Below are 22,129 nucleotides of genomic sequence, written 5' to 3'. Positions count from 1 at the left end.
AGGAGTGATTGCACTCTAGGGGATAAGAAGCTGCGATTGTTGCTGAATTGGCTCATTTATTTTTTTCTCAGAGTGCGGATGGCGGATAATTGGCGCAGTCCACCGTCAACTGTGCTGTGGTTGAGCTTTTCCGGCTTACTTTCGAGACACTCTTTGAAAAAAAGAGAGAGAGAAAAAAAAGGCGTAAATTCTATTGCCGCAGCCAGTAGTCCTTTTCAGGACTAAATGCACGGAAGAATATACGAAGTTTAGACACTATTTCCAGGACTAAAGATGTACATTGCAGGACTAAAATGATGAACAATTTCAATTTAGGGAACTAGAAGCTGTAATTGCTTCCTAACTTACTCTTTATTATTATTTTTTTTTGAAGATATCGACATAGCTCCCCTCGAAGTCTGCCGCGGACGCACACTAACCCTCCCTTTTTCTCCCAGTCCTTCCTGCTGTCCCTCTCTCAAACTGCCCACTAATGTACACCGCTGGCAGCCACCGCTGACTCGCGGTGCTAGCGAGCCATGAGATACAAGAAAGAATAGAGACATGCCCCCCCTTCAGCTCAGAGATAATATGAACATACACATTAGGTGAAGCAAAGCGGTGACCTTTCCACGAGCGCTGAATCACTTTTCAGCCTCCCTCTCTTCCCAAGAGGAACATACAAAGTACCAACTTTATTTCCTTTCTCCGCCGCATGTCACTGCATTATTCAATGCCGATTTAAATACGTACAGCAGTGAAAAATTTTGGGCCACTTTGAAAAATTTTGGGCTGGTAAAGGACGGAAAGAGATATATGCACGGCGGAATATTTCAACACGAATTTATGGGAAAGGCGCGTAGGACGTCGGTGAGTGGAGGAGCATTGATAATGTATAGGCCTTAAGACGCTACGAGACTTTTAATTGGTGTTACCGCAGTGGAGCACTGAATAACAGATGGAGCTCTACGGTAGGAACAGTCCCGCCTACATGTCGCATGCTGTCAGTATGCTGCATAACTTGCTGGATGCAGGGGTGGGAAACAATGAGACGGGAGACAGGGTAGCTTGGTTTTGTAGAAAGCAGAGTGGGCGTTTGATATGAAAGTCATCTCTGGCTAGGGTGCGACGGGCCACGTATAATTTGGCTCTCCACTCTAGAGTAGAATAGCAATAGAAGAGAGAGAGAGAGAGAGAGAAGGAAACGTAGGTCACACTGGTACGACCAGCTGTTCCATGACGTTTTATGTGTGGAAGCACTGAATGATTTAAAAGATTATTTCAGCACGTATGTCCTTGAGATATAGTTCGCCAGGGCACACAGCGCAGGTTGTTGTTGGTGCTGCTTTGACCAGCTCTCCAGTACCTTCTCAACACTAAAAGGTCGGTTGTCACGTTTAGCAAGGGCGTCCTTCAGGGTTCGCCGACTAGAGTCGAATCGTCGGCAGGTGACCTGGGCGTGCTCCATGTTCTCCACAGTTCCGCAAGTTGAACAGTTCGGCGATCCAACGACACCTATCCTATGAAGGAATGCTGCTGCGCAAGCGATGGATGACGGACTCTAATGGCCTTGACATCTTGGCACTCTAAAACAAGCAGGCTCGAACTAGTTACTTGCAATAGGTTTACGTACCTTGCGGTACGTGGAAACATGGAACGTAGTTTATTCCAGAACCGCCGCAGACGCACTTTGGTTTTAATTAAGCGTTATCACTGTGACGCAACCGTGGCTATAAGGTGGAAAGACTGATAAATTGGCAGAGAACAGCAACAGGCAGGGGGGGGGGGGGGGGGGGCTACTGGGCGTGCTGGGAGCAGGAATTGGGCGAACATCTTTGTCGAATGCCCACCGGAAAACCCCGGGAGGACCTCACACAACAAAGCTGATGGCGAGTTTCCACGGAGGAAGTCATTATGGGCAAGTCAGGTGAACGGGACCCCATCAGCTGAGAACATCACATCACATGCAGGACAAATGTATTTCCCATGGTTCTCGGAGACTGTCGTAAATTGAGTGATGTCAATAATTGCATGATGACAATTGAAGAAAAGGCACCAGCAGTGTGATTCGAACCCGTGCACTGTGAGACTTGTGTTGTGTTTGTTGTTCTATGTTTACTTGCCTCATCCACGACGACGTCTATTACTCGTTGCAGTAAGTTCTATTCCGCACTGAATCACGTGACATTAACGTATGGTTCCGTACCAGATGGATCAGCCGGCGGCTCGGTCCAGTGCAAATTATGTCCATTGAAAATACATGCAAGACGCCTATCTAACGTGAACAGCTGTCTGCACCTCCTCCTCTGAGCTCCTCCGCACAACGGCGGAGCTTTGCAGGCGAGCCAGCTTTAGCGGGCACTAACCTAATCGAGATGCAAGAAAAACACATTGCCAAGATTACGTTTCTGTGGGGAGCGGTTTGTATTCGAAGAATGTACGGCATTCTTCCTTCTTTCGAGAGTGCCTTAGTATATCTGAAATAGGGAGCTTCTTTTTCTGGTCGGTTTCAGTTTTGCTTCGCTAGTTCGTGTGTATGACGCCATAGGCAGGCTTAAACGTGTCCCAGACAATGCCGGGCCTCCAATCTGCAAACGTAAACGTGGTTCAGAATGACAAACAAATTGCTGCGAGTTGGAGACACGTGTTTGCGGGGGTAGTTGTCCTTCGAGCATTGTTTCTATTTTCTTTCTAATATCTATTCTATTATCTTTTCTTTCCGTTTCTATTTTTGGCATGGGTAAAAGAAACCTTTTGCGCACGTGCGAAGGCTTAATATTCGGGCCATTTGTATTCGATCACTGGCGCGTATGCCGGCTTTTTGCATAACTTGCATCTTTAATTATTTTACATAATTTTCTTAGAATAAAATCCAGACGGTTAGTAGAGTGCTGGAGAAAAGTGTACGGAACACGCCCCGGCGCATTGACTACAACTTTCGTGGACTTAACGGCGTACTTCTGTCTTGCCATTTATAGATTTTATTACGTAAATAATAATAGTTATTATTACCGGAATGTATCACTGTTAAGACGGACTCACGCGTTCTAGTTACGTTCGCTTCCGACGAGGGGTGGCGGAACCGTCGGAAAATCTTTTCCTTTGATTTGCTTTCCTCCTGCACTCTAATTGACTCCAGCGTGCAGAACATGCTAGCAAACGACAAAGCCATTATTTTCATTCGCAGGGATCGGGAAAACTGCACTAAGGTTGTCGAATTTGTTGATTGCAATCAATTCCCAGACTGTTGCTGAAGGGAATGACATCATTTTGGCCCAATATCGCGACAGTGCGTGCCGACAAAAGCGATTTTGTTGCATCTCCCATAGACTCCCGTGTATTGAAAGTTTGACGAACTCGTGGAACGAACTGGTCCTCAACGTCACGCGCATGACCCAGAGACTGCGGCGCCACCCAACGCTGAAACGCGACAACATAATACACGTGAGCAATTTTACATGATGCTGTGCAGAGTCACGGAACAGTGTGGCCTCGTTCCAACTTCAACAAGCCAGCGCTGAAAACTAAAAAGATACGTCACATTTAAGGTAACGGTGGAACGAATGTAGTGTTATTGCTGAAGGTACTCGGAATCTGCTGAATAAACAAACGTTTTAATGCTGCTGCCACGCATTATTCTGAACTATATTGCTCAATACGTAGAAGCACGCGTCTAGCAGTTAGGTCACAAAATGCGCAAATATAATTTTTCGCTTTGTCGTGGCACAACGGATCAGGGCGAAAAATGATTTGATGTCGCAAAATATAAGGACATACGCGGGTACTATAGGCTCTGTATGCGAGAAAACTTGACACGGTTAACGTCCACACGGCCTACATATGCACTATGAACTTGATTAAAGCGCTCAAGTACATTTCCAAGCCATAGTTTACATGATTTGTAAGCGGGACACTGCACCTTTGAATTTTATTCCCAACACGGTGTTGAGATTCAAGGACCCAGTCAAATAATGATGCGAAGGGCACAATGCTCGGCTTTCTGTGAATGGCCTCGTGGTCTGACAAAGACGAATAGGAATAATATTAGGATTTCGGCAGAAGTACGGAAGGACGTCTTTATCAAGGCTCGCACCCTCTATTGCGTCGACCCTCCTTTCTGCGTCGCCAAAAATAGACGTAACGGTATTACGCAAGCAGATATTACAGGAGCTGCACGTCTGAGTGGATGCTCCAGAAGCGACCTGAGCCGTCTCTCGTCTGGGCTTTGTCGCCATTCAACTTTTTTTTTTTTTCAACTTATTCAGCTTTGTGGTATTTTTCTGCGCAAATGAGTGTCTCGCATATTGTGATGCCAAAGATGGAGGATTTTGTTTGCATTAAATTTATCCCCACCCGACTAAGAGGGACTGTCTGGAGCTGTCGACTGATTTTAAGGGTTGAGTTGTATGAGGGTTGTACTTCTCAAAGAGCATTGGATCCAATGTTATCTGACAAGTTGGCACGTTATACACTAGGTGGCGCATCACGCACGTTGAATGACCATTGATTTCAATGATCATTCACGACTGCTCGTGTGACAAAGCTGCAAGTTACGTGTAGGTGTTAAGTACAATACTTGATCCCGCATCCTTATTCACATCGGATTTCGGTTTCGCGGTGACGTAAGCAGGTGACGTAAGCACTTTGGCGGATGTGACTAGGGTGTGTGATCCAGGCGATTGGGGAGGATTGTTTTGAGATACGGTAAAACACAATCAGCACGTTTTGTCTGTAATGAGTCTCTTGATTGCTTCGCAGATAATGAACCGGAAGTTAGTGCGAGTAACGTCGTGCCAGCGAAAGTGCTCGCTTCAACATTGAATCACAAACAATTGGCTGCGAATTTCATTGAAGTATCATGCATGATGACGCAGCGCACGATGACAATGTTTATACAGCGTTCGTTTAGCTTTCGTTCGAGCTTCGATCGTCTGTCCCTTCAACCTGTAACCATCAGCAAGTATTCGGCCGTGGTGATTTGCATTAACTTCGGAACACGTGGACATTCAGGACGTGATATCTTTGCGGCAGAAAATTCCAAATCAAACTCAAACATTGAGGACGTAATCAGGTGGCATTAACACTAACGTGTCTGCGATTTTTTCGCTACTTTCATTCGTAGCGAAAGCAATAATTCGTTGACTACCAATGTCACCATTCGTGACTGGTGATAGTCACATCAGACAAGTATACTATGTTATGCATGCGGTGTGCATAATGTAGTGCATGCGTTTGCTAATACGATGACGAAACACGCAGTAGTGAAGTTCTTCGATCAGGACGCGTCTTGTATACGTTAGCTTTTGTAAAAATGATCGCAGAAATACTCCGGAGTCGTTAAATATAGGTTTGGTGCATAATCAACGTAACCTGCTGATCTGGGGAGCGTAGTCTTCCGTCACGGTAGTTCCCTCTGACGACCAGGTTAGTTTGACAACAGCTGCACCGTATTTTTTATTTAACAACTTCAAAACAACTACTGTTAGCAGAAAACAAGATAACTTCAAAGGTAATGCATTAGTATCCACAAGTCATGATGCTGACTAGATAATAATAATAATAAATAATAATAAAAATAACTAACAATTAATAATAATAACAATAATAATAATAAAAACACATATGTCACACGCCGCGGTTTCAGGACACCGACGACTAGGATGCAGCACCCATCTTTTGTTCAAACGCATCCTCAAACGGGATATTCAGTCGTAGAGGCGATGAAATGCTGCTTCCGATGACTGAGACATCGGTGGTTTTATTTTGCATTCAGGATATTAGAGCCTGTGAAGCAACGATGTCAACTTATTCCCCGTTGCTAAAGCACTCGAAATTAAACTACTACTTTTACCCCCGAGAAACTGGTGTAACCAAACGTGTATCTAAGTGCGACGTACTCAACCGTAATATGAGCAGAGCCGTCTTCGTATACCTCCGTGCCTATCTAGATAATGGGGTCAGAATGTTTGCACGTACGTATGTATGCCCAGTCTATTGTATAGTCCTTATTCTAGTGTATGTATGCACGTCTGTATGCCTATAGCGAGAGTTCGGAAAATCGGAGCTTGATTAAAGGCGTATAATCGATTTACCGTCTCGGCAAAAAAAGGCGCGATAAAGTGTCGCTCGTTCCCTGTGCTAACACTGTCTCCGCGAGGGAATTTGATTTGGGATATGCAGGCTGCGCTGCGTCACGAGGCCCGAATGAAGTGGGGACTCATGGGCCGTGCACGAGAGAGGCTCCTGAGAGTTATGCATCGGTAAAGGACTCGTATAGAGGCTGGGAATCCTACGGAAGGAAGCGGTTATGGATGTACCCCGTGTATTCGTCTCGTGGCGGCGGTACACAAATACTGTCTCGTGCCTGTGAACATTAGCCGTCGCAGTCCACGATTCGATCAATCCACCAATGCCAAAGTTCCAGCTTGGTAAAAAAAAAAAAAAGAAAAGAAGAAAAGGAAAAAGAAAATAAAAAAAAAAGTGGCGGTATCTTTTGAGATTCTGCCAAACGATTCTTGCCTCTCTTTTTGCTTTTTTTAAATTTCCTTGTTAGCGCCGTACAGACGTGGACAGATGGAGAGAGGACAACAGGAGGGAGTGGGGGACAGGGGGCTTAGTATGCGTCCTGGGCCGACTTCATGGGGAAACTGTGCCGACATTCGTCTGGAAAGTCTTCGGGAAAACCCAGGGAAAACCTCACAGACAGCACAGCCGGTGACAGGATTCGAAACCCGTGTCACCTCTCAGTCTCGTGGCGTGGAAAGCGATCACCTTAGTAACCACTATGCCACGGGAGCTGGTCTCTCTCTTTCTCTACAACTGTTACGGACGGACTTAAGCGGCTGTCGACGTTGATGGAACCTATATCAAGCTATCGCCTTAAAAACGAGAGGAGAAAACAAGAGAGACACAGATGTAATCACATAAATAAGCATTATCTCTGTTGCGTATTCCTTGTAGATTGCATTTTCTTTTAATGTACTGCACCACTGCCCAGTTCATTAATAGGTATACTACACATATTCTACGTCATCATCGGTCATAATGACCAAACACAGTTATGTTTATGTGTCAACCTGGCCAATCTATATTCGTGTGGATGAAGGCCAAAAAGTGTGAGGAAGAAGAAGCAGAATAAGAAGGTTGTTCCTTCTACTTGCGCAGAAGGTTTGCGAAATGGAAGCTGCTTTCACGTCGGAAACGAAGAAGCAAATAAAGTCTGTACTGTAAAGTGTCCCACTAACCACAATCCTTGCTCTTTCCGCAAACATGTGCTACTTGAAATGCGCGCAGGAAAACTTTCGCCCACACCCTTCAATATCAAAACCTTGAACTACAACTACCTGCGAAATATATACACGTAAAAGCACCGGATACATTTCAATTTGACGCGAAACATTTTCCTCATCCATGGCAAATATTTTCGTCGACAGACATTGAAAACACTTTTTTTCTTGACAGCGAGCATGTTTACACAGAACTACAGCCCTGTGCATATGCGTTCTGCGCATCGCATCTGTCGGCTATGCTAGTTTTGATTTTAGTTTAGCACTTGCTGACGAAAGTGCGCACAATTTCACTGGCGCTTGCAGAGATAGATACGAACTGTTGCATTGCTTGTTTTCTGATTAATGCACGTCATCGAAGGCGCCACGAACGCGATGTGCAGGTGCCTCTAGATAGCAGGGATTGGCAATGATGCTCATATTTGGTGTTATAGCTCGTGGTAGTGGTGGTGGTGAAAGCTCGTAAAAATACATCAAACTTCGATTCTGACGTATTACGATACGTAGTACTAATAGTTCTATGTTTTATGCGAGTAATACTAGGGATACATTGATGCTCAATCCGCATGCGGCTTATCAGGACAGAAAAACCAGAACGCAGTTACTGCACTACTCGAGACAGTCATTCTCCAATCTCGTTTTAGTTTCGGCGAATAGTAGGTGTCTAGTTTATGACTAGGGCTCCGACTTTTCGGTGTTTTCAGTTTGGCAAAAATCGGAGGCGTCCGCCGGTGTCCTCAGTTTCTGTGAAATTTCGAGTTTTTCGGAGGTGCTCCGAAAATTATCTCCGAAAAAGTCAACAATTTCCAGAGACTGAACACTGCGGCAAACACGCCCAAAGGAAAATACCGGAGTGTCTGAAGCCCTATTTATGACGAAACGTTCGTGTGAAACGGGCTCTGGAATTAAACTGGTACCCTGGTACTGGTAAACTGGTACTGGTACTGGTACCCGAATTTAACTGGCACCCGTGGCACTCGACAGGTAGGACCTAGCACCTCTCAGTTGGTATTTCGTCTTCTAGAAATAGAAAATAGAAAAACAGAAATAGTAGTGTAATGCAAATTGTTATTATTACTGTCCACCCCTGCTAGGTAGGTTGGAAAGAATTTGTTGCCCTTTTTAACGCCATTAACTTAGCTGTACAGTTTATGGTATTTCTGTTCACGTCGTGTTTACTATGCCCTTATGACGAATGCTGTAAACAACTTGACTACGTCGTTTAGAGAACACCGGGAAGGTTCCACGTTGTCAAACTTTCTCCATCCATTACGTTCGCAATAGGAATTTAATAACGACGCAAGCTTTGTCTAGTCTATCTCTTGTGCCATTTTAAGGACTGGAAATCGACTTCTGCATATTCGGGTTTCCATAGAGTGAACTTGAACAAAGTCGGTTGCTTCCGTACGAATAGTCGAGGTTCATTATAAAACCAATAGCCTCTTGATGGCATGCCGTTTGAGCTTGGATTACACCTCGGGGAAGATAGCGAACGGTAGGATGTGGAATATTTATTTCAGACAAGTACGATGGCGGTGTGTACGGTACAGAAGAGAGCATTATGGATGTAAGCAAGTGCGCTGTACTCTGTGGCTATTATAACGGGTAAAATATATTGATGGTGACGTGCTAGAGAAGGGAATATTCGATGGAAGAAGTCGGAATATTGTTTAGATTTCTGGAACACAATGAAGGAAGAAGAACGAAGAAGACTCGACACTTTATATAAACTTTATTACACATTGTGTTTGTCTACAAACAACTTTTATCGTCTTTCACCGCATGCAACGCAAGCACGCTACGTACTATGCAATGTCAGTTTATTTATTTATTTTTTATTTAAAGTACCCCAAAGGCTCATCAGAGCGCTACATGGGGGAGTAGGATGGTACATGCCTGTCAGCAACACAAAAACGATGAGAGAGAAAGAAAAAAAAAGTACAAAACACTGAACCAGTCATATTGCCTGGCTGGCACGAAAAGTAGAGCATACAATAGAAAAACATAAAAAGAATACAAACATCAAACGGAAAGTTGGCCACGGAAATTATCGTAGTCAACGAGCTCAGCTAGGTCAGAGGGAAGATCGTTCCAGTTAATTGGCGGTTCGACAAAAAAATGATTTCACAAAGATGTCTGTTCGACATCGAAAACGATTTACTTTGCATCGATGGTCGAAACGTGGGAATATAACTGTAGAGCGGGTAAGCGGAGAAATGTTAGGTGTGATACTGTGGACGAATCGGTGAAAAAGTAGTTTTCAAAAAGTGAAAAAGTGGTAGTTCATGAAGTAACGAGAGACTGTCTTCGGTATGTCATTTTGAGGCACATCTTGAGATCCTCAGTTTATAACATTACTTTGAATGTTTGAAACATAGCAGTCGTCGAGAAAGGCAGACAGCGACAGGAATGGAAGCCTCACCTCTCGATTACCGATCAAGTGAGTTAACCATTACGCCACACTGGCAGGCCATATACCGACGACTTGCCTCGTCTTGTTATGTCTCCGTTCTCCAGATTAGGCATCTGAACTGAACACTGAACTGTGAGCTGTGAAGCAGCGGCTGACACGACGGTTACAGTTCGAGAGTTCCACGTACACAGTCGCGGCATGGCAGAGTGGGTACTGGGAGGTGATGGGTTCGAACCCTACCATCCGCTGTGCTGTCCCTGGGTTTTTCGCCAGATTTTCCAGACGAATGTCGGCCCAGTTCCCCCTGAAGTCTGCCCAGGAGGCATACTATGCCCTCCATGTCCCCCACACTTTCTTGCTGTCCTCTCTCCGCCTGTCCCATGTCTGTACGGCGCTCATAGCCACAGTTGCTTCGCGGCGCTAACACACGGAATAAGAAACAAACACACGGTGGGGTACATGTGCTCAACTGTAACTCAGCACATGTACTAACGCGCATTGTTTGAACCAGCTAACCTTCGTTCTTTACCAAACTATTTCGAGCTTACAGCACCCTTTGTCACGAGCCCCCACGATGAGGAACAACAAACGGAAGATCGAAACGGAAATATCGCTCGTTTCCGAGTCGAACAGAATCCTCCCGTCCGAAATGAGAAGCAATTATTACCACATCCCACACACGCACGTAGTGCATTCAGTTCAGCCAATTGTGCCACGACTTTGCCGGAATGCGGGCCAAACGAAACATAACCAAGTCCACCATATTCGTCGGCCTACGAACGTTCGCCGATGTGACAGGGAAAACAGGTGGAATGCGGAAAGCATGTGAATCTCCGTCCATTCACCGAGGGAATGACTCTGGAATCTTCATTCTTATTTGTACGCGGATTTCTTTCTCTCCATTCGCTTCCCGTGTCGTGCCCGTGAATGTGCTGGTATTCGGGGCTTGGTGCCGGCGTCAGAGCTTATAATAGATGCAGCGCTATGAATCTGCATGACGTGGCTATTTCTGGACGTTTCGTTGCGTGAACGTGGATGGGCACGATGATTTCGGCGCATCTTCCATTTGGTGCATCGCCTGCCCATGCACGTTGGCTTTCGGTTTTGGCGCATAGAGAGGGTAGTCGAGGTTAGCTAAGCAGCATGGAATAAAAATGATGGCATGCACGTTTAGCTGCGTGTGGGTAAGCGGATTCGTGTAGCCGCAGGAAGACATGATTGCTTTTCTCGTTGCTTTCTCTTTGCTGCTATAAAAGGAAGGACGCGTTTTATTCTTTTTTTTTTATGGACGAACGTTGAACTCATCAACTCAACAGAGCAAGGAAATCAATGGATATAATCATAGTAGATCGTGACCGTCCGGGTGTCTTCTGGAAGATGAACCGGTGATAAAAAAAACGAAAAAAATAAAAACGAACTTCCATAGCAATGCTGATAAAAATGCCACAGTATACGAAGACACTGTGCAAGTTTGACTTTCTAAATATTACAGATAAGCCCTCTGACAGCAAATTACAAACTTGAGAGACAGTTTCTTTACGTGGGCTTCAGGATGAACGATATACTCTTGATTGCAGGAAACGAATCATGAGAATCATGGCAAAGACTGTTTCATGCCTTTGCCATGATACCGCTACTGATGCAGTCTTGAGAAAAAATAAAAAATAAAAATCGAAGCAGCATGACCGTTGTGGAATGTGGAGCCAAAACTGTAAATTGTCCGCCACAAGCTTTCCTGATTTTGCTTAGAGGATTCATAAAGAGAGTGGTTTTATGAGTAATGCAGTACAAAAACCGGTGCGGTTTAAAAAGACGCTACCGTTAGAAATTAAAACATAATTCGCGCTGTAATAGCAACGCCTTGGGGTCATCACGACTTCCACCACATGAAGAGAACCTGAAAAGGAAGTTTTCCTTTCGTTATCTCGAGTAATGATTGGCTAGCCGCAACTCAGTTGGAAAAAATGTGAACTGTTAAGGTACCTACATATGTCACGTTCCTGGTGGAGGGACATGCAGAGGAGCAGGCGTCCGCGCAGCGTAAGCTGGAGCTAGTCTCGGCACGGTAGGGAGTGGTGCAGGAGATGCAGGAACTGAAGGCGCGGTTGAAGGTGCGCGCAAGTGAAGAACAGGGGCAGGAGCTCGTTGTGCGAGATATGGTGGACGAGTCCGCTGCAAAAGTTGCGGGGCGGCGGAAGCCCGCGGAGTAGGTGGCGCTGGTGCAGGAATCAGTGGTACTGGGGTTGTAGGTGGTTGCAGGCTTGGAAGCGGTGGAACCGGAGGCCTGGTATTCTCTTTTAGCCAATGCGCTGAGAGTGGAGGCATCTGGTACTTTCTGCGCGTAAAACCAGTCTTTAAAAAAGTGCTTTCGGTGAAGGCTTGACTTAAAGTAGAAATTGGTCTCCAGTCGGGGAATGAAGAGGGAACCTGCACTTGGAGAGAGAGAGAGAGAGAGCTAAGACGGCAAGCTGTTCAGGAGGTACTCCATCATTTGTTGGCGTTGAGCCGTTGTTTATTTGGTTGCTGATTTTCAAACGCTCTCTCGATTGGTGCTCATATAAGCTATCAGATACCAGGATGACGAGAAAGCTACTGCATCGATAGGATAGTAAGGCAAACAGAAGGGCGTACGGTGATTGCGATAGAGCTCGCGATTAATCTAGCCGTTCTTCAAGGCTACCGTTCCAGTCTTTCTCTCTGTGCTAAGAAAATAAGAAGGAGTAAATTGATGAGCAATTACAGCTTCTAGCCGCTTAGATTGTAATTACTCTCAATTTCAATTCCCCGCAAATAATCGCCAAATTTCGCATAAATTTAGTCCCGAAGTGGACTAGGGCGATTTGCAAAACATCTGGTCTCCAAAAAGGACTGAAATTATTCACTTTTTTCTCAGAGTGTAGTCGCCTGGTGTTGAGTCGCCGCTTAACGACAGTGCAGCTTAGTACGGAAGCAACGCTGGTAGACTGAAGATACTGTTTCAGTACGATCACTCGTTCAGTATGTACGTATTTCAACAGGACTTTTACAATAGAGACGCTATGTTGTAAGATTCTTCAATCGCGCGTATGATCGCTTGTACTATAGGTAGGGAGTGACTTTTTCGGGTTAAATGTCTTTTCTGAGATTCGGGGGGTAAAAATAGGGCGCTATTTTTAAATCTGTAATTCGGGGAGAAATCGGGTTATAATTGTGCCTTTCGGGTGTTATAGGGTGTTTTTCGTTTCTCCTCTTGTCTACTAAGTCATTTCCTATTTCTTTTCTTTTTTTGGTGGTGACCTACCAGCGCTAATACCCGAAGGCATAGAGAGTGCTGACACACATGGGTATGTTTCTGGGAACGTAAGTGACCCATTCTTTCATGTGCTACACGTGGCGACCTTTGTCCGTCTCCAGTGAGGATTTCACAGTGACTGAAATTCGGGGAGAAATCGGGTTTAACCCGAATTGGTCTGAGGCCAGTTCGGGGGGAATAACCGGGCGGAATCGGGTTTAACCCGAAAAAGTCACTCCCTAACTATAGGATATAGATATTCTACTGCATGGTTCATCATAAGCAGGGATGGGTAGTATCTAAACATATACTATATTTATATTTTGTGTTTAAATACGAACTTGAAAAATGTACCAATTTTTGGGTATTTGAAGTTTGTGCATACTTTATAGATACTCCTAAATACGTAAGGTACTGACTCATATCTTAAATTTACCCCGCATTTGACCTATAGGTAAGAAGGGCAAAGCAGAGTTTGGAGAGCCGCGCAGCTATGCCGTGGTTTTGCAAGCACGCACATGCGACGAACCGCTTTAGATGGCGAGTTTTTCACTGTTGTTGCGGACAACGGTCGAGACTAGCTTGTTGTACGAAGCATCTTCGTCAAATTTACTACAAGCCTTTCTTCATCGGCACCTGTGGAGAAGATACCTAGAAGATGCAGTCTTCGAGAAACCTCTAATATTGAAATCGCCATGATAATGTAATAAATTAGTGCTGTTGTTCCTTGCTGGTTTGTTGTTAAGATCATCGTTATTTCTGTAATTCCAGATGACATCGTCCTCGTGGTATTTATTGTAGTAGTTATGGACATAGATCGAGAAGTTACCCGTCAAAAAGAACTCGTTACAAGTTAAGTTACCTGGTGATAAATGTAACTAGGTTAATAACGAAGTTCTTCAGCCTGAAATGTAACTCGCAGTTACGGAGTTCATTGAAAAAAGAACGAGTTACCTCCAAGTTAGTTCGGACACAAAATAACACTACACAGGCGCAGCGCGCGTGAGCAGTTGAGTTAGACCTCGAGTTGCCTGCGGAGGGCTGCAACACGCTTAGATCGTTTTCGTTTATGTCCAACTGTTCGAACGCTTTGCATCTTACTCCGTGTAGGCGCACAATGGTTCAGCTTCATTTCAATGGCACTGGTTCCTACTTCCTGAATAGGATACAGTCACTGATTAAATATCACGCTTTATGGCAGGAAATGCCATGAAAGAACCGGAGAGAAAGCAAAAACATATGTGGACGTGAGTGAAAAGCGAATTAAAAGTAACTTGGAACTTATTTTAAGTTACTTTGGCAAAGTTACCTGAAAAAGGAACGAGTCCCTCCGAAAGTTACCACGGTGCAAAAGCACAGAGTTAAGTTCTACGTTACCGAAGAAAGGAACTTATAGTTACAGGAACGAGTTACCTCGAACTCTGGTTATGGTATTTAAATACTCATATTAAAAACTACTCATGCACAGTATTTGAATACCCCTTTCAACAAAGTATTTTGTATTGATATTTAATACCCCCCCCCCCCAAAAAAAAAAGTATTTATGCCCATCTCTGATCATAAGCAAAGGAAATTTCTCGTAATGAATTTTTTTGGCGTTACCTGGATCCAAAACGTCTGTGTATCGCGACGCAGATGACCGAGAAGGTTAAGCACAGGGCTCCCACGCAAACGTATGCCATGCCCATGAAAGGATTTCGAGAGCCCATCCAGTTGGCATTGGACAGAATGAGTCTCTTGCGTCCGCCAAACTGCCACACGGGATATTCTGAAGTCACGATAAGGAAAAGAGAGCCTCTGTTGCCCGTATATAATCAGTGTGCCGCGCATGACGTCAGTGGGGACTTCCTTGGGGACATCGCTTATGTACGAATACACGGTAACTTGCGTAATTCATCTCATGAAGGATACGGTAACGAATATTGAGGAAGTATTTTCCCATTGGGAGAACCTTGTTGAAGTCTATCTTGCTCTCGTGATCGATGAAGGCGTACAGCTTGCGAAAGGTTGGAAGCGCAGCCGTTCGCATCCAGACGATCAAGGCCTCGTTCTGGATTCCGTCCGGAATCTCGTCCACGGGCTTTGGCCAGTCGGGGGGCTTCACCGTCCTGCTTGAGGCGTTACCTGCAGAATGTTGGCGGACAGCTTCCGGGTAAATATGTGGAACGAAACTTGCGGTGGTGTCGGTTTACGTGACAATCGTCTAACACATGAATAGCGATAGACAGTAGGGTCGGTACAGTGCTTCGTTCAATAACTACTGGTTGCACCGTGGTAGGTGTTGAATAGTGCTACTGAAAAAAAGAAAGAAAAAGAAAGAAAGAAAAATAATGGGCGTACCAGGTGCTATTCGAAACTTGAGCTCCCTGTCAGTCGGCCAGCTGATCTCTTTGAAGTTGAGCGGCACGTCTCGAATAGTGTGTGGTTTATCCGTCTTGTACTTCAGTCGTAGGGTGTCTTTCATGAGAAGGAAAATGAGAACAGATTGTCGTGGTGTATGTAGGTACGAGGTATAAATCAGAGGAGAGAGTTGATTTTTTTTTTTTGCCTTTAATAATAGATCGAAAGCGAATTAGTATGCAGGGTACGTAATATTGTGCTCTTCTTCTTCGTAGGTATTGAGTGTGGCGAAGCCTTCCTGCATCAAACTTTTGCGCTGTGGCGAGTGTTCTTCCATATTCGAGTTCCCCGAAGCAGACAACGCGAATGCAAAACTCCCACTGCCACTTCCCCCCCCTACGCCATGGCAGCGACACTTTCTGCAGATAGGTTAGAGCCACCGCAGAATTTATAGGCTCTTCCGTGATCCATCTAAGTGTGGAGCAAACTGTACATCAAAACACACGTATCCTATACACTGATTCTTCATTCAAAAAAAAAAAAAAAAAAAAAAGGAAACCACACGAAATCGGCATCGCACCTCTCGTTACACAAAGGCAACCTCACACCTGTAGAGACTCTTCCGACACTTTCACAATATTCTTGCTTCCCACACTTCCTGTTTGTAGTCGCATTGTTATGGAAGTTTTGCTACTGCATTGAAGTTGGATGGAGTGGCACCGTGATATTTGAAATCTCAGCTTCCGGGAAGGACGCCTCGAGTCCCCACTGAGTATTTTATCTCGATCGGAATGCATCAAATTTCCTGCTGTTAAGCGGCATGCGCGACAGTCCTTGGCTGTTCTTTTTTTTTTTTTTTTTTTTCTGTGACACGCTCGACACGTGCCTTCGCGCGGCTCGTGCAGGGCGGTATTGGCGATATAAATAAGATGGCGAGAAATAAGTAATACGGGATTTTAAGACAATCAAATTTCAATACCGCCTGACCTGAAATATGTACATCGCACGCGCTTTAGGTGCTGCGGATTCTTGGAGAATAATGCAATGGTGATGTATGTCACGCTCGCAAAAGTTGACATACTGCGTTGTCCAGTAGCGAATGACTCGCAGTTAGCATTCAAAATGGAGATCGTGGATCAGTCTCAATTGTTCTATTTCATAAAAGAGTACGAACTGTAACGTACTAAAGTAAATGATAATAATATGATAAAGGTTAGGGACATACAGTTGGGAAAATAAAAAGAGATAAAGGAGCAATGTATATGGTGAAAAAGTATTTTCGTATTAAAGTTTATAAACCATTCGATGTATGCATTGTTCTCCATGTCGATAACCTTGCATCTGAGATCTACATCGCAGCGTTAGCGTGATTAATAGTCATTTGTAATAAAAAAAAGAAAAGCTATCTTGCTGCCATTGTCAGTTTATTTGCTTTGTCCCTGTGAGTACGTCAAGGCAGTAGGTTTGATCCTTATCGCGTTTGTCTTTCTAATCCAATACTTTCAAAGTGGTTTAATTATTAGCGCAGCCTTTTGGGAGGATGAAGAAGAGAAACTAAGATGTATTGTTTTTGCATTCATCATATTTTTTGTCTGTAGAGAAGGCTATGTACGGATCACAGAATCCAGATATTTAGCTCAAAGTATGAGCTATTTAGGTCGAGCACAGTATCCGATTCCTGTACAAGCATGCCAGGGACATTATACACACGCACATTAAGTTTTCTTTTTTTTTTTCTTAGCGAAAACCTGTTACGATGGCGTCACGAAGAGCGTGTCACCCGTTGATAAAACAATTTCCAACCGTATAGAAATTGGCATCGTTTGTAGATTACCATTGAAGATACTGTTGGCGATGCTACCGCAGGGGTAGTAGCACTTCCTGGTGTGGGGTTCGCGCCTGTAGGGGGCGCAGTGATAGCGAACGTGGCAAGGCTTGCCTAACAGTTGCGCATCGTCACGTGACTGAACGTAGGTTCGGAAGTTCTGGTAGTAGTCCGTCAGGCTGTAATACATGTGCACAGGCGCCTGCAGAAAGACGTCCGAATGAGTTACATAAACGTTGTATTCAGACGAGCGACATTCCACAGGCTACGTCAACGTCACAGGAATTATCCTGCGGCGCGGCGACCAGATATTTCCTAGCAGACGACAGGAAGAGAGGCAGATTGTGTCGTCTGCGAAGTGCACACTGCACAGTACGTCCTTCCGGCACCATGCGAATACTCAACACAACACGCGGCGGAGCTTCTGCCCCGTGCGCAGTTTGTTGCCTTTACATCCACTACAATGTTCCGTCGGAATGTCGTTCATGTGAATGCGAGAAAACGTGACCATATTAACCGTGTACTCACACGAGCAACATTCCCTCGGAAGCGGAAGATGCAAAAAACCTCATAGCTTTCCGCTGCCACGTAAGAGCGAGCGCTCAACGTCGTGTCTTCACGTACACTGCAAACCTTGCGGATATCCTGCGACACAGCCACAAGATATTCCGTAGCAGACGACAGCAAAACACACTGACGGTGTCGTCTGCTAAGTGTCGTCTGCTAAATGCGCAGTATGGCACTCCCGGTATTCTGCACAGTGTGAATGTTCAACATAACAAGTTACGGAACTTCGGCTCTGTGAGCAGTGCTTTCTCTTTTTCTTCCGCTATAACATTCCATGAGGATGTCGCTCGTCTGAATACACAGCAAGGAGAAGAAAATGTTCTCACCACGATGTCTTGTGGTAACTGGAAGGGTTCCAGACAGATGCAAGAGAGCCGAGGGTTGATCTGGAGGATCGAAGCGCACGTCCGATTGGTGTTCACCGCCTTGCAGTTGGTGTAATCGAACTGGTACTCTTGTAGCTAAACGAGAACAGCAAAACCAAAGAGCGAGAACAAGGCGTAGTTTTTTTTTTTTTTGCTATCAGCGCTACGCTGCAAGACTTTTTTTTTAATTGTAAATTTTTGTATGCTAAGTTGATGTGGTTCACGTAAACACTAACAAGAAAACCAGCTCCCGTGGCATAGTGGTTAGGATGATCGCTTTCCATGCCGAGACTGGGAGGTGACGCGGGTTCGAGTCCTCGCACCTCCTGTGGTGGCTGAGGTTTTCCGCCGGTTTTCCGGCAGACTTTCCAGACGAATGTCTGCATAGGTCCCACTGAAGTCGGCCCAGGACGCACACTAATCCCCCTGTCCCCCACTCCTTCCTGCTGTCATTTCTCCATCTGTCCAAGTCTCTATGCCGGTCATAGCCACAGTTGCTTCGCGGCGCTAACACGACATGAAAAAAAAAAAGATGACCCACATACTTTCATGACTTCCCTATCAGTATTAACCGAAATGAGATTTGTTTCCCTAGTGAAGATCTGTGAAGTAGTCAGTAAAGGCACACAGTCACACAATCAATCAATCAATCACTCAATCAATCACAAACAATCAATCAATCACAACAACAAACGATCAATCAATCAAACAAAATATATACAGTGAATACACAGATGGAGGTCATAGTTGAAAACTAGTGGAAAAACTAGGTATGAAGTGGATCTCTGGGTAGTTTTGAGATATGAGGGGAGTGGAGGGAGAGGGGGTTAGGTTCCCTACGTTGATCCTTGGATCGCCATCTTGTCCGTAAACAGCCACTGCTGTCAGCACAATATTCAGCTCCACCCCTTTGAGTTCGAGGGTAACATTCAGTGTTTGGACAAACTGAGCCGAACATACGATTGCCTGGTACTGGGGATTCCCCAGCGCGGTATCTCTGTAGAAAACTCCATGGTGAGGCTTTTTGTGGCATGTGTAGTTTGATGAAAGGTGAACGAAGGAAGTCACTGAATGATGATGATGAATGTTAGCCAGCTGTAGGACTCGAACCCACATTCTTCTGGATTACCGGCAAACGGCTCTTACCAATTGAGCTAAGCTAACACGCCTCTCCAGTGACTTCCAAGAGTGCGTCATTTGAAGGGACAAACACATACACTCCCTTCACTTTCACTCTTCCATGTTTTCTCACTCGCACACACATTCACACGACGGGGCGACGCAAGCGACATCTCCCAAGCAAACGGCAATTCCCAAGCAAACGGCAATTCCCATCTCGTGTAGTTTGATGCGAACGTAATAATAACGGATGAAAAAAGAAAAAAAAATCGCTGTAAAAACTTTGCGCGGCGCTCTCTTCATGAATGTATAACGTTCAGTACATTGAATTAAGATCGACATCGATCAGATGGGCACGCTGTATCGCAAATAAAGTGAACGTACTCTACCTCTTTATTTCCTACGAGGAGAACAACACCAATCACTGTAGCGGCGATTCCGGTGCCCACAAAGAACTTGATCATAGTTCCTGCTGTTAGCAGAGGTGACCATGCTTTCAACCGCTGCTGTTTGAAACCAGAACCTCGTAGAGGGAGTAAGAGATACAATAAGAAATAAGGTTAAAATCTGGGCGGGTTGGTATGACATCTTTTAAAATGGATAAAATACCCCAGTGCGAAGGTAAAACAATGGGACGAGACAAACACAGACAAAGGGACGACGCACAGCACTGACTGCAACCAAAAGAATTTAGGTGGGCACCTCGCACAGTGTAATGGATGTGAACCCGACTTAAAAAGCACAAAAGTTTTGTATAAAAACAAGAAACAAGGGGCGTTACTATACTTGGAAGCTTTAACGATAAAGAAATTGGGGAATTCGTGCATAAGTGTACCATCAGTAACCTTGTCTGATAAGATAGAATGTTTTCTTGCGTAGAATGTATTCTCACGTGATGCTGTAGTTAGTGTGGAGAGAAGGTATTGGTATAAAAAGGAGATGGTGACGGAAATAAATTCTTTTGGTTGCAGTCAGTGCTGTGCGTCGTCCCTTTGTCTGTGTTTGTCTCGTCCCATTGTTTTACCTTCGCACTGGGGTATTTTATCCATTTTAAAAGATACAATAAGATTCAACATTTGCCAGTTTCATAAGCGTAGCACGAAAATTGTCGCACTGATGCTTGTGTAAAGAGCTCATCCGAGCAGCATTTTGTGTTCTAAAAATAGACAGCAAGTGGTTCACGTTAATTGGCACTGCCATTAAAATCCTGGTTGCCGTCTGACTCGGTTCTACGTTTCCCATTCACAATATGGGTTTCGTAAAGAAAATCCAGATGAGCTCCTGTCTGTGTGAGAAATGTCGGAAATGTAATGAAAGAAGGGCGTTGTTGGATTTAGGTCGGTAGATACGAGGATGATTATCTAATGTGGAACTGGAGATGCAGAATACTGAAACACTTACGTTGGGGTCGATTTACTTTGGCGACATCAATCGTCATGCCGGGCAACCAAATCGAAGGATCAGAAAACGGTAGACTGATGCTTCTTCTTCTTCTCCTTCGTCCACGTCAGACCAACCTGAACCAAGTTACTTTCGTCTTCGTTGTTCCTTTTCTACAAAATCATCTTCCAACAAACTGCCTTTTCGACATGGTAAATAACCGTCATGTAAAAAAAAAAAAAAAAAAAGAAAGAAGAAGGAAAGATGCTGCTTCTGCTCACAATTATTGTTATTAAAACGTAGCAGAAAAGTGTGTTGCCCCTCTCGCCACGTGCGAGAAACTTTCGGTGCACAAGTGCACAATAGAGAAGAAAAGCTATGTTTCGCTCAAGCGTTGACCTGCAGTATTTACAAATAAATAAAAATACGCCGGACGATTCAAAGACATGCCTTCCTACCACACAACCTAATTGGGATCCCGCGAGGCTCAATTCTGCAGATTTTCTGCTTCCTTTCTCATGTGGCGTTGTCACTTGCGTGCTGTGATCACTCGGCGAGGGAGCAAACACTGCACCTTTTTTCGTTGTTCACTTTCTATGCACTTTTCGCCGGACAACCTAATTGGTATCCCGCGAGACTCAATTTTCCCATTTTCTGATTTTTCTCGTGCGGTGTTGTCACTTACGCGCTGTGGTCACTCGGTGAGGGAGCAAAGACTGCATCTTTCATTGTTCAGTCTCTATGCATATTTTGCGGAAGGAAGCAGGGACTGATAAACAGGGACCGATAAACGGATATCGGTTCGGTTACGGTGACAGTTCAGTCTCAAGTCTGAAAGCGGTTTCGGTTACGGGATTCGCAGTTTTAACATTTGCGGTTACCGGTAACCAAACAGTTGAAACAGTATTTTTTTTAGGATGTATCTGCAGGCTACCTGGATGCCGCAAAATGAGCTACAAATTGCAAACTGGTAAAAATGAACATATTCATCTGTTGCGCTCCGAAAGGGTGGTGCAGTGCCATCTGCCGACGCACTTTTGCAGTTTGCGACATTCGACGTAAAATAATTAGTTGCGGCCTGTATTATGTCGTGAACATTCATTTCGCTCGTGCTGTAAGAAGCTACAAAGCAAGAAAAACTGCGCGCGCTCAGCAGTTAAGAGCTGTGGAAACAACGTGCAACGATTCGGACCTTAAATGATCACAATATATAGCTCGTAAGGGACGTCGGCATATACATGTTTTTTTTTTTAAATTTACTTATCAACTTACTTTTGTTATATGATACGTATGTCACCCGATTATGGGTCCAAGCGCATAAGATGGTATATTCTCTACACAACGTCTGAATGAAAATCATATGACGAAGAGATCTGCTGTAACAAAAGCATTTACAACACCACTAATCAGGGTTGTAAAGCAATACAAATATCGAATCCAAAGTTGTTCGCGTCCATGCTTGAAGATTCATATGAACCGGTAACCGAAGTAATAGCTTTCTGTTCAGGTTACGGTTTCGGTTAATTGCCGATGGTGAATTGCGGTTACTTTCCGGTTACGGTTCTTGAAAAAAATTGGGTTCCA

At 44.6% G+C, this 22,129-nt stretch overlaps 2 protein-coding genes across 2 annotated transcripts in view; one reads left to right on the top strand and one right to left on the bottom strand.

The window, feature by feature from the left end:
* Window positions 1-22,129, top strand: part of LOC135401451 (uncharacterized) — a 172,239-nt gene that overhangs the window by 23,460 nt on the left and 126,650 nt on the right. The window lies entirely within an intron of this gene.
* LOC135400032 (cell cycle control protein 50A-like) lies at window positions 11,432-20,647 on the bottom strand. Its single transcript, XM_064631773.1, has 9 exons — window positions 20,567-20,647; window positions 19,555-19,688; window positions 18,008-18,142; window positions 17,124-17,316; window positions 15,290-15,406; window positions 14,861-15,073; window positions 14,552-14,717; window positions 11,666-12,013; window positions 11,432-11,575 (listed from the first exon to the last, which is right to left on the bottom strand). The coding sequence occupies exons 1-8, from the start codon at window positions 20,601-20,603 to the stop codon at window positions 11,671-11,673; spliced, it is 1,338 nt and encodes a 445-aa protein (XP_064487843.1). The 5' UTR covers window positions 20,604-20,647; the 3' UTR covers window positions 11,432-11,575; window positions 11,666-11,670.

Source organism: Ornithodoros turicata, chromosome 7, assembly GCF_037126465.1.
Source record: "Ornithodoros turicata isolate Travis chromosome 7, ASM3712646v1, whole genome shotgun sequence".
Lineage (NCBI taxonomy): Eukaryota > Metazoa > Arthropoda > Arachnida > Ixodida > Argasidae > Ornithodoros > Ornithodoros turicata.
This window is presented reverse-complemented; position numbering and strand designations above follow the sequence as displayed.

What these genes read in the sequence shown, in the direction of transcription:
- LOC135400032 (XM_064631773.1), bottom strand. Translation starts at nt 20,603, where the DNA reads ATGACGATTGATGTCGCCAAAGTAAATCGACCCCAAC. An exon ending in AGTTACCACAAGACATCGTG is followed by an intron (nt 17,317 to 18,007) that starts GTGAGAACATTT and finishes GTCTTTCTGCAG; the next exon opens with GCGCCTGTGCACATGTATTA. An exon ending in CGCCAACAGTATCTTCAATG is followed by an intron (nt 15,407 to 17,123) that starts GTAATCTACAAA and finishes TTCTCATGAAAG; the next exon opens with ACACCCTACGACTGAAGTAC.